Source organism: Crinia signifera, chromosome 5 (genome assembly GCF_055691185.1).
Source record: "Crinia signifera chromosome 5, ASM5569118v1, whole genome shotgun sequence".
Lineage (NCBI taxonomy): Eukaryota > Metazoa > Chordata > Amphibia > Anura > Myobatrachidae > Crinia > Crinia signifera.
The window spans coordinates 228,049,064-228,067,611 of NC_139221.1; the positions used below are offsets into that span (position 1 = coordinate 228,049,064).

Genomic DNA, 18,548 nt, shown 5'->3' on the forward strand with positions numbered 1-18,548 from the left:
CAAATATACAATAATATGCTTACTTTCTTTTGAAATCCTATATAATGAGAAATAATGATAGTGTGATTAACATTCTTCGTTCGTCTGTCAATTGGTTATAGAATGCCAGGGAATCATTATTTATTTGTACTTACACAGCATTTCTTATTTGGTCAGCTTCTTTCTGGCAGATGACTGTTTTGTCATCTTGTAGCATAGTTCCATATAGCTTCCATTGTACTTTCTATGACAGAACACAAAAGACACAGTGTAATAGATATTGAACGTATCCAACACAACCGGAACATGCTGTTTATTACTTTTCTGATTTGGCTTCAACAATAAGCTACAGCATACCTCCCAACATTGGGCCTGATTCAGACCTGTTCACTATGCTGTGTATATTTGCAGCCTAGCAAGCAGATAAACTCCACCCTGCCGAAGTCCAGTCCCCGCCGTCCAAATCCATTCCCTAGCATGCGAGCAGATGCGTTCGCATACACATCCCCTCACATGTGACCGAACAGGTGAAACATCATCCAGTGGTTGCTCACCATCTAATGATTTTTCTCCCGATCACTAATAAAAGTCAGTCAAGACTTTTATTGTGACTGCAGATAGCCGAATTCAGGACAGCCGCTCGCCCCAAGCAGGCTTTGACACACCTGTGTTTGCAGGGGTATGCCCAGCGTTTCTATGGGCATGCCCACTGTTTTTGTGGGTACACCCATGAAATGGCGGGCGGTCCCCTGCGTGCAGCCCATTCCAGCCCCATGCCAGCCTCTCCTGGAGCAAACGCCCCAGGGAATGTGATACTCACTGAAGGTGTTCACTCCGGGGTTTTGTACATGTGCATATTCGTGTATGCGCAAACCCCAAAAATCAGCCAGGGGAGCAAAATCAGCTCTTATGAGAGGGTCTGAATTATCCCCATTGATGGCAGTGGAGTGCATGTGCCCAAAAATAGGTTGCATGGCCTCATGGGCAGAAGTTGTGGCCTCGTACTCCCACGAGGCCTAGCCCCCTCCCCCCCCCCCCCCCCGCTGTGAGGGGTATGCCCAGCCACTCTGTCTCACTGAATAAATACTGTGAGCATGGGCACAGAGTCTATTCACCACTGCTCTGCCCAGCACAGCAGCAAGGGGGACCCCCCCCCCCCCCAAAAAATGAGGCTGTCCCGCAAAAATCGGGCCAGTTAGGTGGTATGCTGCATAAGGGTGGTGCAGCTGGATGGACTCAAAATACCGGTGGAAACTGACCATCTGCTAGAAAATGAAACAATCTATAATAATCTCCTTGTAAAGGCTATAGGCTCAACAATCTAGAATGAATAAAAATAAATGGCTTATACAGTCCGACCATGCAACATCTGACTCTTTTCTAATTGTGGTCTCCACTTCACCACACTTGCCTGGAAGCAGATAAGGATGTCGAGTTGGACTTCTTGTCTCATCACACATAGGAATAAATTTACTATAGTTCGATTTTAATTTCTTTGAAATTGATCTCAGTTGATCCTAGTGTATGAGGGGCTAAACCACACATTTGCTAAATGAGAACTTTTCGGTCGTGTTACCTCATTTCTGATCCTCTGAAATCATATGAGAACTTTGTGGTGAGATCAGTCTTAAATGAATATCTAAATTCTACTTGTATCTTCTATTTGCTCTCTCTAGCCTCCACAATTGGTGTATCTATGTAACTTTTCTACTCCTAGTGATAGCAGATGCATTTTGCTCTTCTTCTTTTTCAATTTTCTAAGTTCTCTAACAATCCTTTGCTTTGTCCAAATATCATCTGATCACCTGAAATCTCCCCACTAGGTTAATATTGTCAGATTGGCCAATAAAAAGGATGTGGCCTGATAATGTACAGTAGATACATGGCTGTACTGTAGCTCAAGTCTTTTACTCTGTGCTGATGCTGTATGCTCTATGGCAGTATGTTCTTGGGGGCTGTGACCATGTCATCCTGGGCAAAACGCATATTACTCCTCTTATTACGCTGTTCTATGTTGACATATCCTTTTACCTCATTCAACCATGTGGCAAAACCACGAAAGAAAGCTTAACTTTTTGAGTGCCAAAGTTGCTTGTAGAGATGTGCAAAAATACCTACTTTGGGAGGTAACTGCAAAAATTTGCAATTTGGCATGCACAATAACAAGGGCAATTAGGTATACTTGCACAAACAATAAAACAATGCAGAGACATTTTTTATCAAAATGGCCTCAATTTCACAAACTCCGCTTTACCTCATAACATGGCTGCCTCCTAAGCATATAGCGAATGGTCAAATTCAGCAAGAAAAAGTAATGTCTGAAAAATGTTACACTTCTCATAAAGGGCCAGATGCACTAAGCTTCAAAAGTGATCAATTTGAGAGTGATTCCAATCAGCTCCACAGGCTGTGTTTGAAAAATGGAAGGCAGAAGCTGATTGATTGATTGGTTATTTATCACTCTCCATTTTATCACTTTTTTGAAGCTTAGTGCATCTGGCCCAAAGTGAGAATTTTTAATGCATATCAATTAGATATTCAAGCCACATCCATTTAAGTCCGTAATTTGTTTAATTACTAAACATTGTGCAATTACAGAGAACAAACACAGTGTTAACCCAGTGTAGTGTTTAATTAATCTACAACAGCTCCAAGACTAAGCAAATATTGACATTAATCAGATTTATATAATTCTTTCATAGTTCACAGTTTAGATATGCCGATGCTTACTTACAAATTAAGCACTTTACAAGAGCTATTATTTAACTACACCACACAAAATACGTAACAAGTAAATACATTACATTTAAACCAGCTTTCTTTTCTTAATAGGAAAGAAAGTGTAAACATTATATCTTTTCCCCATAAATAGCTCCCTGTGTGTTTAGTGGGTTAGGAAGGAAATCCAACCAAAATACATTGTTGCTGGAACAAATATTTTGTTATAATATTTGTATCTTGTGTTTGGAGAATAAATTTGGCTAAGAAAGTTCCAGTACGCAGAAGTTGAAATGATTATTTTTTTTAAATTCAGCAAAAACAATCTCACGCAAAAAGCTAATATTAATCAATGCAATATTATTTATCGGTCACACTAGAGAGGATGCGCTGTAAACTGTGTTCATTCCCCTAATCCAGTGGTTCCCAAAATGTGCGCCTAGGCTCCCTGGGGGTGCCTTGGAGCACTTGCAGGGGTGCCTCAGGTTGGTGGTCCAGAACCAATTCAAGTTATTTATGGCCAATGAAATAGGCAAAATCAGTGCTTGTGGCTTCCAATTAAGAATATGTGGGTAAATAGAAGTGAATCATGTTTCTCACCACATAAGTAGACCTAAGGAAATCACAACTAATTTAATATTTTTCCTGAAATTAGTAACCAACTTTTGGCCTAGGGGTGCCGCGAAAAATATTCTGATACTTTAGGGTGCCATGATTCAAAAAGTTTGGGAACCACTGCCCTAATCCCTTATTAGTAATTATCCCACTAATCGGAAATACATTCTTAAACATAGTGATTTCCACTTCGACCTAACAATCTATGAGCTTGATTCACACATGATCACTGCTCTGCGAATTTGCCGAAACCTGCGATCGGAGCTATTACTCACCCTGTGCGAGTCTGTGAATGACTTAGGAAAATATTGCACATCGATGGCCAATGGCAAAACCATACGCAACTCACAATCTAATGATTTTACCAGTCTGTGCTCAGTGTAAGTCTGACTCGTCCACAACTCTGTGACCGAATCGGAGCTGATGTCACAGACCCTCCCAGAAAATGCCAGGGCTCTCTTACTATTTCCTGGCACTCAAAGAAAACAGACGGTAACCGCAGCAGCTTCTTGTCAGCCAACTTGCGAGGGGATTGTGAAAAAAGTAATCATTGCTTTTTTGTCACTGTTTCATCGTGCATGCGTGCTACAATCCATTCGATAACCGATCACCTTGTGAATTCACACAAAAGCGATCAGCTCTGAATAACCCCTATATATGTTTGGACGTCCATGTTATACAGCCCGCATTGTTCTCCATACACATAGAAAGGCTAATGTATGCTTTTAAGAAGATCTAGGAGTTGCAGGCCTGCGGTATCTATAATGTTGCATAATTCTGCTTGTTCACAGTCTATGTAGGCATATTACATTTGTATCTACTGATGGTAGGATCTGAATGGCATTCCTTACAGAATGCAGGATAGGCAAATCTGTATGCCTTCTGTTATGCCCACATGGAAAAACAAAATATCTTTATATCTATATCAAGAAATGGAATGATTAGGTTGTTCTATCGCTAAATGGCAAAGAGGTTTTGTTACAACGCATTTTTATTCCTGTCAAAGTTTTGATTTTCTCTTTAAACATCTTTAGAGATATTGGAGATCGAAACTAAGTATATCATTCAAAGGGATGCATTTTCCCCTTGCAGGTAAACTATATATATGACAATAAGGGGTCTATGTACTAAGCCTTGGAGAGAGATAAAGAGGTCAGAGACAAAGGGGGGTACGTTTGCAGCCCAAAAGCGAATAATGGAATCGCTGGGTGCATGCACCAAAGGCAGTGGGGACGGAGAGGGGCGTGGGGTGGCTGACAGCCCTATCACCATATGGGAACGGTCAGCATATCATGGGTGTTCCCATGAGAACGCTGGGCATTTTCATGGTAATGAGGCCATGACGTGTGTGTGTGTGTGTGGGGGGGGGGGGGGGGGGGGGGGAGCCCATTTCTCCAGAGGGTGCATGCATCTGCAAGGTTGCTCAACCTTACATATGCGTGCATATTACACATTCGGATGGTCGCCGGCCATCGAATGATGTGGGTGTTCCCCCGCATTATGCGAATGGATGTTTATGTTAAACATCCATTCGCAGCCTAGGTGTGGGAACACACGCTGCGAGGGGGAGCGGGATTGCGAATCAACCAGAATAACCCCCAAAGGCCCAATTAGTTCCTAACTACCGTATTGCAGTGTTTGAAAAATAACAGTTAGGAGCTAGATGGCTGGTACTTTATTTCTCCACTTTATCACTCTCCAAGGCACAGTCATAGACCCTTAAGCATTTTTAAATCAATTTCGATCTATACAAAAAAAATGTACACTACAATACCAGGAATAAAGACAGTCCTTATAAAGATGCAAACTGGCAGCATTTAAGGAGAGCAACGTATAAATTGTTGTAGAATGTGGTCCTAACATGATTCCATAATCTCCCTCTCTATCTGGACACACTATCCAAATTTACAATTCAACAGGGTAATCTATACTGACTAAATCACAATATAAATAGAAAATAAATGATATTGTGTCCATGAATATTTTAAAACTTTAATTTATTCTCAAGACACAAAATCTAAAACCAATATCATTTAGGGCTCTTCAAAATGTCTGTTAGCTCAAAAATACTGTATGACATATTACTTGTATAAAGGTAATGATGGAACATCATAGACATGACAGGTGATAGACATGATCATTTTGTAAATCAATAGACTGTCAATGCAAACAATAAACGAATATTCTTTTATACTCCACCCACATACAATGCTTTTTTTTTTTTTTGAAGACAGGCTTATTGTTTCACAAAAGATAAGAATGTTTGATTGCAGAATCAGGACTTTTAAAAAATGCTTAATATCCCCAATACCCCAAATGATCGCCGAACATTATTGACTGACCATTGACACATCTAGTCGGCTGAACCAATGGGTCAGGGGATTGAGCCCGCTGATGTATGGACCCTTTACATTAGAGATGGTGGAAATTGGCAAGTGCGTACAATAAACAATAGTTTCTAAATGCATATCTAAAAAAAGGGCACTCTGGGAAATGTTGAGGGAAAAGTAGATCCTACATTGTTGGAATCTGAGGGTTAGGAGTTCTGAATGAAGCTTTTTCAAAGAGTTCAAGAAGCGCATCCCAATAGCAAAATAAAGTATTGTTATCATTATTTCTTGTATTTAATGTTATCCTACATGTTTGGGGGAACAGATTTACAGTATGTGAGCAGCTTTCCTGTCATTGATGGGAGTAGTATACAATTATATTGTGCCGTTAGTTTATCACTTTTACACACAGTGAATGGGAAATATTTATAATGGTATGAGCAACATACCTTCCCAACGTGAGTCTGAATATTTCACTGCAGAACATAATGGCAAGTCCAATGAATATGAAAAAGGATTCAGACTAGCTGTAAATATTTTTCAAAACGTCTGAATTAATTCTCTGATGAAATCGTTCTGAACAATGAAATGCACAACCACTGTTATTGGATTTACATTTCCTGTTAATATTGCACCTTAATAATAAAAAAAATTGCTTAGAACTGCAGATTTACAGATATGCCAATTTATTTATAACATGCCGTAAGATTGCTTTTTCAGTTGGCCTGAGAGTGTTAATTGGTCTGCCCTGCACAGGAGTGTTTGTAAGTATTTACTGCTAGCCTGCATCCTTTTCCATATTCCTTTGGATTGCTATTATATATTTTGAAGTGTATTACTGACTCTTATTGGAGCAATATATTCTGTATGTGGTTATATAAATGACTAATTCGCTGTCAGTATTAATAATATATATGGCTCATTAATCTGTAAAAATAAAAAGTCTAGGAAGGAGAGTAGCACTGGTCCTTATTGGATAATTACATACAATCATTTACACTAACAATGATACGTACACTAGCCCTAAATTGGAGTCGTTACAAAGCGTACAAAAACAGTAGAAATCAAAGCATGGTCGGAGTCTACAGTAGCTTGTAGCAGTATATGGAAAGAGTTCAACAGAGTAGCCGAACATGACTGTACCTGAACTGAGCTCACTGTGAAATGCTTTGCGAATGACACTAATGCAAAAATTGGGTTATTTTTACGATCAGGCAATTTAGCGACCAATGCAGCTTGGGGACATAAGCTCCATACACATTTATTTATTTACAGTTTCTTATATAGCGCAGAAAATTCCATTGCGCTTTAAAATAGGAAACCGTGATAAAACAAACTGGGTAATAACAAACCGACACAGACTTAACGAGTCCCTGCTAATGCCGATATTGGTGGTGGCAGGGACCTGGCGGGGAGCCGGCATCAGCAAGTGCATACACATTGCTGGGGATGTCAGGGAGTGATAGCAGGGGGGAAGCGACAGTCATGCTGCGGCTGCAGCATGGCCATAGTTAGTGAGGACTCCTTTGTCAGGACATGTTTGAACGAGGGCGAGGGGGCGTTAAGGACACACGGAAGAGAGCATCGTTAACGACATAGAGTACACACATATTGTTCACCATATTGCTCAGTAAGATATGGTGAACAATATCGCCTAGTGTGTATGGGGCTATAATGTACAGTAACAGTAGAAATCAAAACATGGTCAGATGTGCCTACAGTAGCTTGTGGCATTATGAAAAGCGTTCAGCAGGGTAGCCGAACATGACTGCACCTGAACTGAGCTCACTGTGTGTAATGCTTTGCAAAAATCTCTTCCACAAAAAAAAAAAATTTCATTATCACTTTCCAATCAGGCAGTTTAGCGTCCGAAGCAGCTTAGGGACATAGCATACAGTAACAGTAGATATAAAAGCATGGTAGGAGGTGCCTAAAGTAGCATGGAAAGCATTCAGCAGGGAAGCCAAACATGACTGCAAATTAACTGAGCTCACTTTGGGAAATGCTTTTTCAAGCATATCTGCTGCAAAATACATTTCTTTGCAACTTTCCTATCAGGCATTTGGGGTCCAATGCAGTTTGGGGACAAAGCACACAGTAACAGTAAAAATATAAGTATGGCCCGGAGTGCCTACAGTAGCTTGGGGCAGGGGTGTAGGGAGGATGGTTCCAGTGGAGCTCAAGCTCTTGGAGCCAAGGAGGAGAGAGGATGCTTCACCAGCCCCCTCTCCTCCCTCCTCCGCTGCACCAGAGGACACAGGAGCCAGGAGCTTCTAGCGAGGGGACAGAGGTGCCACAGAGTCTGTCAGCATACAGAGACCCTGTACCCTTCCAAAAGATGGCCACCACCTTACAGGGGAGTCTGTCAGGGGAGTACAGAGTGCAGCACTACCTGGAAGTATGGATTTCAGGAGCAGTAGCACACTGTGCATCTGTAGTCCCTTGACAATGGGCGGTATTCAATGAGCCTGATTCGCCATGTTTTTATGGCGAATTTGTGCTGTTTGGCGAATTTCTGACTAAAACGGTGAATCACCCTATTCAATGACCAGATGGCGAATACATTTGAAGGTTTTTTTCGCCATGATTCACCAAGTAGCAATCGCTATCTTTTTATGGAGAAGTGGAATGTGAACTTTTAAAATAAAGTGTTTTGTTTTTTTACATTTGGTGTCAAAAAATCAGGAATTTTATTCTGAGGAGGTGCATGCTATTTTTATTCATGTGCTGTAAGCACATGAATATATATTTAATTTAAAAAAAAATTTTTTTTTTACACAGCAGCCAGCAGGGGGCGCCGGAGCCGAGCCACTCATTAGATATTCATATATTCACTGCACCCGATCGTTACATATGCACGATCGGGTGTAGTGAATATACCCGGTCCCCTGCTGGCACCCCCGGGGGGCAGCCTGTGCTGCCTGGCACCCGGGGAGCCCACCTCTCCCCCACATACGCTCTGGGGCAGGCAGAGAGACTTCCATCTCCCTGCCTGCCACCGTCCTCAGGCTCCCTGCGGCGTTCGCCGCAGGAGCTCATATTCGCCGGTCAGGGGCAGCAAGCCCCTGACCCCTGACCGGTTGAATACCGGAGCCGGCGAGGCTCAGGAACGTGGCGAATGTGCAGCGAATCCTAAACAGGATTCACTGCACCTCGCCGGTATTCACATTGAATACCGCCCAATGAGTATGTAACCCTTTTTGGCAAGGAGCATGTAACCCTCCCCTGTCAAGGAGCATGTAACCCTCCCCTGTATACTGCATTTAACATACAGTAAAGTAGTTATTACACTAATAACTGTACTGTTTAATTGGAGACCTCAAGAAAACGCAATTGTGATTTTCAAAAGCGAAAATAATTATTACAATTGCCAGCAACTCCATACGTGACACAGAATACAATGTGCCACACTGTAAAATAATATCACGCCCTTCAACTAAGCTCAGTGCACCTAGTGCACAGGTTCCCAAAGCTGGTCCTCAGGACCCCACACAGTGCATGATTTGCAGGTCTCATCTCCTCACGAATCTAGTGAAATAATTAGCTCCACCTTTTTAAATGTGTCAGTCAGTAATGAGTGCACTTTTCAAGTGACCTGGAAAACATACTGTGTGGGGTCCAGAGGACCGAGTTTGAGAACCACTGAACTAGTGTATTGATCTATGTGCCTTAGGGAGGATAGATGAGCGTGGGTACATCTGTAACAGCATGCCATTGTTCCTTAAATTGTCCATTCTAACATTCGGCAGATCAGACTGGAAGATGCAATAAATGACCGCCATTTATGAACAATTTGGTGTTAACACCATATATAAAAAGAGATGGCCCCACAAATTTTAGACCTGTGAGCTTAATGTCGAGCATAATGAAATTGTTTGAAATTTCAAGAGATGGTATCCAGGTATACCTAGAGATTAAAAATATAGCCAGTAGTAATCAACATAGGTTTTAAAAGAATCATTCATGCCAAACTAATTTAATATGTTTTTAAGAGGGCATTAACAGAAACCTAGACATTGACAATGCTGTAGGTGTGGTCTTGCTGGATTTTTCAAAGGCATTTGACACATAAGAGGATGGTTAAAACATTGAGGATTTGGGACTAGGGGTTAAAATTTGTAGCTCGGTAAGAAACGGGCTTTGCAATAGAGAGCAGAGGGTGTTGACAAACAGTGCATTTTCAAGCTGAATACCAGTACTGGAGTACCACTGGGTTCGGTGTTAGGGCCTCTTCTATTTAATATATTCATTAATGATATAGAGGTTGGGATACTAAGCAAAGTCTCCATTTTTACGGATTACACAAAACTGTGTCGGGTGGTTAGAACTGTTCAGGATGTCTCCATTCTACAAAGGAACTTAGAAAAATGTGATAAATGGACTGATAAATGTAAAATGAGGTTCAATGTAGATAAATGTCTGAGGTTATGCATCTCAGCAAGCATAACCAGTGTGACTTATATACTAAATGGAGTAGAATTGGGCAAATCAGAACAACTTTATCAAAGTTGTCAGTTGGACAACTTTACCAAAGTTGTCAGGAAGCACCTGTTGATTTGAACAGTTTTCTGGACTTTTTGGTTGTTATTGGACTCCCAATTTGAATTGGCTCCAAGAGTATTCACCCCTGGGTCCCCAGCTGAAAACTCTTTACAGTTTACTATTTACTTTGGGATACCACCACCTGCCTATTGTGGATTATAAATATCGCAACATCGTCAAGGATACCTCTCCAATTTGAGGACTGCAATCATCCAGGGTTATTTCAAAATCCTGCAAGGTTCATGGACTCCCACATTTAATTTCAACATCAAAACGGATCCACTTTGGGGAACTGAGCACCTCCAATTCTTTTTCAAGAAAAAGCAGGACTCGAAACAAATAAGTATACAACCTACAATTGTCCTATCTTTCCATTAAGTTTGATACACTTTTCTGCTATATGCAATTTATACAGTAATTTGTATAATTTTTATATTCAGATATTAATTGATTTAATTTTAATAATAAATTGTTGTTCAATATCAAAACCACCCAACTGATCCACATTTTATTTAACGCTTCACCTCTATTACTATTTTCTCATTTCTGTTGCATTTCTGTTCCTAACCCCCCCCCCCCAGTCCTTGTTATTGTAAATACTGTGATCCCCCGCATATTTTTCACAGAATTTTCCCAGTACCAGAACGGGCTCATGGGAAAGGGTCTGTTTATGTTTGTTTCTTCTAGTTTTCCTTGTACACATTATTTTTTCTAGTTTTTTAACCATTCACAGTAATTACAATGAAACTCACAGATCACACAAGTCTGTGCAGGGTTTTGACAGAACACACAGCTCACAACAAGGTTTATTGGTGTCCAGGCAATACAACAGAACTTGCAAATGACCAAACACAATCAGAAATCTCGATTCAGAACAGAATTCGGTACTCTTTACCTAGCACGGCGGGCATCGCGGGTACATTTATGTGTGCCCGCGACGCGACCGACGCGATGCTCACGATTTCCCATTGAAACCCATGTTAAACATGGAAATCGCGTCGGTCGCGTCGCGGCCGGCCATAAATGTGCACACGATGGCCGCGACGCGATGCCCACGATTTGCCATAGGAATTAATGTTAAAACACCCGATGGACACGATTTTAATGTTAAATGGCTCAATGGACCCGATTTTACCATAGGAAACAATGTTAAATGGGCCATAGAGCCCAAATACTTACCCTGAACTCAGAAATGGCCCCCCCAATTTTTTACGCCACCCCACGATCAACGTGAACCCGAAGCGTGGCGAGCGCAGCGAGCCCGCGAGGGGCGGCGGTACGCGTCCTCCGACCTTTTCATACCCCCACTATCCACGTCAGCGTGGAGTTGAGAATAGAATAGTGTGGCGAGCGCAGCGAGCCACCGAGCCCGAAGCGTGGCGAGCGCAGCGAGCCCCGCGAGGGGACGCGGATACCTTCACAGCTAGACGCGTCCCCTCGCGGGCTTCACAGGTGTCCGTGGCGACGCGGACACCTGTGAAGCCCGCGAGGGGACGCGTTTACCTGTGAAGGTATCCGCGTCCCCTCGCGGGGCTCGCTGCGCTCGCCACGCTTCGGGCTCGGTGGCTCGCTGCGCTCGCCACACTATTCTATTCTCAACTCCACGCCGACGTGGATAGTGGGGAAATGAAAAGGTCGGAGGACGCGTACCGCCGCCCCTCGCGGGCTCGCTGCGCTCGCCACGCTTCGGGTTCACGTTGATCGTGGGGTGGCGTACAAAATTGGGGGGGCCATTTCTGAGTTCAGGGTAATTATTTGGGCTCTAAGGCCCATTTAACATTGTTTCCTATGCTAAAATCGGGTCCATTGAGCCATTTAACATTAAAATCGTGTCCATCGGGTCTTTTAACATTAATTCCTATGGCAAATCGTGGGCATCGCGTCGCGGCCATCGTGTGCACATTTATAGCCGGCCGCGACGCGACCGACACGATGTCCATGTTTAACATGGGTTTCAGGGGGAAATCGTGAGCATCGCGTCGCGTGCGGGCATGTTTAGCCCGCATACGACGCGACCGACACGATTTTTTACCTCACGATGCCCACGATCAAGATCGTGGGCGCCGTGCTAGGTAAAGAGTACCCAGAATTCTTAGAAAATTTGGGAGTTGGGATGCAAAAAACTCATGCAAATCCTTGTGATGTCAATTGCGACCAAACGTGATTCTTAATACATTTTTCCCTAAGTCCCTGCTCTTAGGAGATGATTCACAAGTTAGTCACCTACCTTTATTTACTACCTTTTCAATAAATCTCTGGCGGATCAGAATTTATCTGTAGTCAGGGGTGGAATGGCCATAGACTTTACAGAGGAGACTCCTGGGAGGCCGATGCACTTGCGAAACCACTTGTTGGCCACTTACTTTGTTATACTGCCCAGAGTAGTGTCCCCATTCCCCCTCACACAAGCAATGTTTGCCAGTTTACAGTAGAGTAGCTGATGCTGCAAATACACATCTATGGTGGGCGATCATCTATCGCCATTGTGACATCTGTAAAAGGAACATGATTGGGGGCTATATGTTTCTGGGCTCCACTGGGGGAGGGGTGGGGAGATTTTTGATCTTTGAGGGATTATGGTAATGAGTTGTTTGTCTGCTTGATGGCGGTTTTAGGGTCTATGTTCAGTCTCAGTGGGGGAAGGTGGGGCATTAATTGAAATGTAGAGGTTTGCGATTTGTCAAAGCAGCTCAAAGGTCTGGGGGCAACTAGACTGCTAGGGCTTCCACACAGGTGTAGTAATGTATTAATCCTTATTTTGGTGGTGGTTCCTCCTACATTTGATTAGAGGAACCATGTGAGGCCATTTCTAGAATTTTTTGAATTTCCAGGGCTATTTTCAGTTCCCAATCCACCCCTGCCTGTAACTTTATTTTGTCCTACTGCAGAGAACAATGTATAGAAGGACACCTCACATATACACTTTACTAAAAAGTCACACTGAATAACACAACATAAAGTATATCTCAGTTAACTGGAATCAATATTTGCAGGGTTTTGTTCTTGTACCTGTAGTTGTTCTGCTATATATGGAGTCAGTAAAATTTCGCCAGCTGCGGGACGAAGTGATGGATCTTTGCTCAGCATCCTAAAATAGAAATTGTTGTATTGTAACACTGTATAAGTAGATGTAATAAGAGCAAAGCTTATCATATATAAACAATAATCCATACAATACCTGTTCATTAGTAAATTAAGGTCACTAGAGTAACGGTCAGGCAAAGATGGTGTTGGACCTTCCACAATTTTTAGAACAACAGCTAAAAAACTATGGCCAGTAAACGCGTGTTCCAAGCTGCACATTTCATGAAGAATGCAACCAACAGACCTACAGTATAAACAATATATAGGGTTAGATAAAGTTGAACACATATAAGAAAAACAAAGCTGTGCTTTGACAGAAATACTGTACAATTCTCAGTAAAACTGATAAAATTTCAAAGCATCAATAAATATATTAAAAAACATACATCTATAAAAAAGAGAGGCTAGCATCAGTCTCGTTATTTAATATCTCAGTAATAACCAGAAACATATTACATTATAAAAGAATTCACTGCAAATGCAAAGCGTACTACTGTATAAACTGAAGGCGTTGCATTGTTTAACATAAGGTATCCTTCACTACTGTTTTATTTTAATTTAATACGCTGTCTCAAAAATGGCCCATATGTGCTAGCCAGAAGAGCTGATACAAGGCTGAATCTAGTTAAATCTGTGGAAATGTGCTTGGCAGGCAAACAGAGGCATGCCTGAGTGAATAAAGAAGCATTGTGGGTGCAGATTCTGAAGTTTGTAAATGAATCTTTCTGTGGCTTTCCCTATTATAAAGTAGGAACTTATATACTTTCTCAAGTAACTGCAATAAGTGATGAGACATACATAGAATGTCCATATAAGAGCTAGATTTATCAACCCCCACTTAAAAGCCCAATAAGCATAATTTCATAGCAATGTATATCACAGCATATTTCTAGTAGTTCAAATCACACCCAGTGTACAGTCCCAAATTGCATAGCATAAATTGTATGGCTCAAATCCCACCTAGCACACATCCCACCGTGTGTGGGCACCGTAAGAAACAAATGATCAAGTCAACATATGAAGAAATTCTTAACAGGAATACAGTATATACATTATTGATGTCAAAAGATTTATGACTTTAAAACTGATGTCCAATGTAATGGCCTCTATTCGTGAAAGGGTTAGTGTTATGCTCTAGCTGGTTGGTGGAAAACATATTTATTAAACAAACACTATTCAGTCAATGTTGGAGGTGATCAGTTTAAAGTCATGGAGGTAGATTTATTATAGCTTCGCCTCAGTAGCGAGGCGAAGCAGGAGGGGAGACCGACAAGATCTACTAAGATCTTGCCGCCGAAGCGGGGGAGCGTTAACTCCCCCCTCCGGCGATGTCCCCTCCAGCTTGTCACACCAGGGGGCTTAGTCGACAAGACTGAGACCTCTGGTGGGGACCTGGACCGGTACCTGAACCGGGGAGGTTGGAGAGGACCTTTGCGCATGGACTGCGCGACAGTGCACCCAGAGCCAATAAGCAGTCAGAGGTAAAAGTACAACCAGATTTATTATGCAGAAGGTTGTAACGGTACAGGCAGTAAAGTATGCAGGAATAATGACAGTTCATGCAGATTGCAATACTTTACAGATGTGATGAATGGTATCGATGGTGGAACATCGGATCCGGATATCGGATATGGAAGCTGTGGGTCCGGAATGACGGACGGAAAGCTGGAGCTTGACTGTGGGTCCGGAATGACGGACGGAAGCTGGACTGGAGATCCGGAATATCGGACTAACGATGATGATGTGGGAACATCGATGGTGGATGATGCTGGAGCATCGGAGGACCAGAGTCCCGGAGCTAGGCTTGGTCGCTGGGCTGAAGAGGCAGGCTCACAGGTGATGGAATAACCTGGACTTCACAGGAGATAGAATAACCTGGAATACACTGCAGCATGGAAGACAACACCAGCAGAGGAATACACTTGCACGGAGACAAGGACAGCTGACCATACACTGGAGACAACTGAAGCACTAGCAATGGTTCTGAGAGCTCCCTGCATACTTATACCCACTGGGTGGCCAGGATTGGAAGGGCAGGTATGACAGGGAGATCAGAACCAACGGGATTGGACAGTACAGACATGTGACTGGGAAGAACATGGCAGCCCCCATGTCTGCTATGGCGGGAAAGTGTGTTTGTGCACGCCATGCTGGATACTGGGAGCAATGGCAGCGGACAGGTGGATTGCCGTGCACTGGGTACTGTCACTGGGAGACAGGAGAGCGGTGCGCCGCGCAGCCGCGGACTCAGCAGCGCTGAGAGGACTGGAGGATGGCAGCGGTGATGGCGCACGGCAGACAGGACGCCGGCAGGGATGACGTCTGGACCGCAAGCTGAACCTGCGGAGGCACTTAGCCGGTAAGAAAGTCTGTCTGACAGCTCGGATCGTGACAGCACCCCCCCTTTAAGGGTGGCCCCAGGACACCTTTTAGGCTTGCGGGGAAACTTGGAGTGGAATGCCCGGATGAGTCTGGGAGCATGGACATCGATGGCATTGGTCCATGATCGTTCTTCGGGGCCGTAGCCCTTCCAATCGATCAGATACTGCAGACAACCATATCGGATGCGAGAGTCCAAGATCTTACTGACCTCATATTCTGTTCCACGCTGGGTGCAAACCTTAGGAGCCTTGGGGAGCTTGGAATGAAAGCGATTCAGGACCAGCGGCTTGAGCAGCGAAATGTGGAATGTAGCTGGCACTTTCAAATAGGGCGGCAACTTGAGCTTGTAAGCTACTGGATTGACGACTCGCTCAACTGGGAAAGGACCAATATATCGAGGAGCGAACTTCATCGATGGCACTCTCAATCGAAGATTCTTGGTTGACAACCAGACACGATCTCCTGGACGGAGGGCTGGCACAGCTCTGCGTTTCCTGTCGGCAAATTTTTTGTACCTGCTTGAAGCCTTCAGAAGTGAAGAACGAATGAGCTTCCAGGATTTGACGAATTGCCGGATGGTCGTGTCGACCGCTGGAACAGAGGACACAGGTTGCAGAGTGAAGTCAGGAACTCGAGGATGGAACCCATAGTTGGCAAGGAATGGAGTGACATTTGATAAAGAATGATATTGGTTATTATGGCAGAACTCTGCCCATGGAAGGAGTTGAGCCCAGTCATCTTGGGAAGAAGAGACATATGTGCGGAGAAATGCTTCAAGGTCCTGATTCACCCTCTCCGTTTGGCCATTGGTTTGAGGGTGGTAGGCTGTGGAAAACTTTAACTTGATTTGAAGCAAGGAGCACAGGCTTCGCCAGAATTTGGCTACGAATTGGACTCCTCTATCGGAGATGATTTCAAGAGGCAGTCCATGAAGCTTGAATATCTCTTTGATGAAGAGCTGGGACAGCTTGGAAGCTGACGGAAGACCGGTGAGGGGAACGAAGTGAGCCATCTTGGTGAACCGGTCAACAATCACCCAGATGGTGGTGAACTTGTCAGACTCTGGAAGATCAGTTACAAAGTCCATAGAAATATGCGTCCAAGGACGATGTGGCACTGACAGTGGCATCAATTGCCCAGGAGGAGACTGACGACTGGTCTTGTGCTGAGCACATTTAGCACAAGAGGAAACAAAGTCCTGTACATCCTGTTTGAGGGACGGCCACCAGTAGGACCTGGTGATAAACTCGTAAGTTTTCTGAATGCCTGCATGGCCAGCGAATTTTGAAGAATGCGCCCAACAAAGCAACTTCTTTCTTAGAGCTGGCTTTACATATCTTTTCCCTGTAGGGGGCGTGAGTTTTGAAACTCTCGTTGCGGAGAAGGCCACTGGATCAATAATGAAATGTTGATGTGTGGACTTAGACTCACTTTCTTGCTCCCATGAGCGGGAAAGGGCATCAGCTTTTCGGTTTTGTGTCCCTGGACAGAACGACAGCTTGAAACGGAACCTGGAAAAGAAAAGTGTCCATCTGGCTTGACGGGGATTTAAACATTGAGCAGACTTGAGATACAGAAGATTCTTGTGGTCTGTGATAATTGTGATCTCATGAACAGCGCCCTCTAGAAGATATCTCCATTCTTCTAATGCCAACTTGATGGCGAGAAGCTCTTGGTCACCGATGGCATAGTTACGCTCTGCAGGCAGGAACTTACGGGAGTAGAACCCACAGGGATGAAGACGTCCATCGGGCGCTTTCTGCGAGAGGACTGCCCCAACACCCACGGAGGAGGCATCAACCTAGAGAATAAAGGGCAAGGTGGTATCAGGTTGTCTTAACACAGGAGCTGAAGTGAACCTCTGTTTCAACAGATGGAAGGCTTCGATGGCTTCCGCCGGCCACTTCGCTGGATTAGACACCTTTTTCGTTAAGGCAGTGATGGGAGCCACAATAGAAGAGAAGTTACGAATGAATTTTCTGTAATAATTGGCAAAACCCAGGAAACGTTGAATACCTTTCAGCGAAGAGGGAATTGGCCAATCTTGGATGGCCTGCAGTTTTCCTGGATCCATTTGAAGACCGGAACCGGAGACAATGTACCCTAGGAAGGGTATAGACTTCACCTCGAAGACACACTTCTACAGTTTACAGTAGAGATGATTAGCTCGCAGCCGGGACAGAACCTCTTTGACCCAATAACGATGTTCTGTGATGTTATTGGCGTAGATTAAAATGTCATCGAGATATACAACTACATGACGATACAGAATGTCCCGAAAAATCTCATTGACATAGTGCTGGAACACGGCTGGGGCATTGCTGAGCCCAAAGGGCATGACGAGGTACTCATAGTGGCCGTCTCTGGTATTAAACGCCGTCTTCCACTCGTCGCCCTCTCGTATGCGAATGAGATTATATGCACCCCTCAGGTCGAGTTTCGTGAAGATGGTTGCACCGCTGACACGGTCAAACAGCTCGGTGATGAGGGGCAACGGATATCGGTTCTTTACTGTAATGTCATTGAGGCCGCGATAATCAATGCAGGGACGTAGGCCTCCATCCTTCTTCTTTACGAAGAAGAATCCTGCGCCAGTAGGAGAAGTCGAAGGACGGATGAATCCCTTTGCCAGATTTTCCTTGATGTAATTGGTCATGGCTTGAGTCTCTGGAAGAGAGAGAGGATAGGTTCTACCTCTGGGTGGTTCTTTGCCTGGGATAAGATCGATAGGGCAATCCCACGGTCTGTGAGGAGGTAGGACATCAGCGCCAGACTTGCTGAATACATCTGAGTACTCTTGGTAGGGAAGAGGCGGAAGGTCTGCTGCATCGGCTAAAGAATGACGAGCTGGGAGTACCTTTTGGAGACAGGTACCGGAGCAGGAAGGATCCCAGGAAA

The 18,548-nt window shown here is 43.8% G+C and overlaps 1 protein-coding gene across 2 annotated transcripts in view; it reads right to left on the reverse strand.

Moving 5' to 3' along the window:
- NEK11 (NIMA related kinase 11) overlaps window positions 1–18,548 on the reverse strand; it is a 270,045-nt gene that overhangs the window by 119,454 nt on the left and 132,043 nt on the right. For both annotated transcript variants that reach the window (XR_014475030.1, XM_083188604.1), the window contains exons 7-9: window positions 13,363–13,512; window positions 13,194–13,272; window positions 135–223 (exon numbers count right to left, since the gene is read on the reverse strand). Coding sequence is in view for 1 of the 2 variants with exons in the window: in XM_083188604.1 (XP_083044730.1) it covers window positions 135–223; window positions 13,194–13,272; window positions 13,363–13,512 (318 nt within the window). In the remaining variant the exon portion in view is untranslated. The remainder of the gene's footprint in view (window positions 1–134; window positions 224–13,193; window positions 13,273–13,362; window positions 13,513–18,548) is intronic.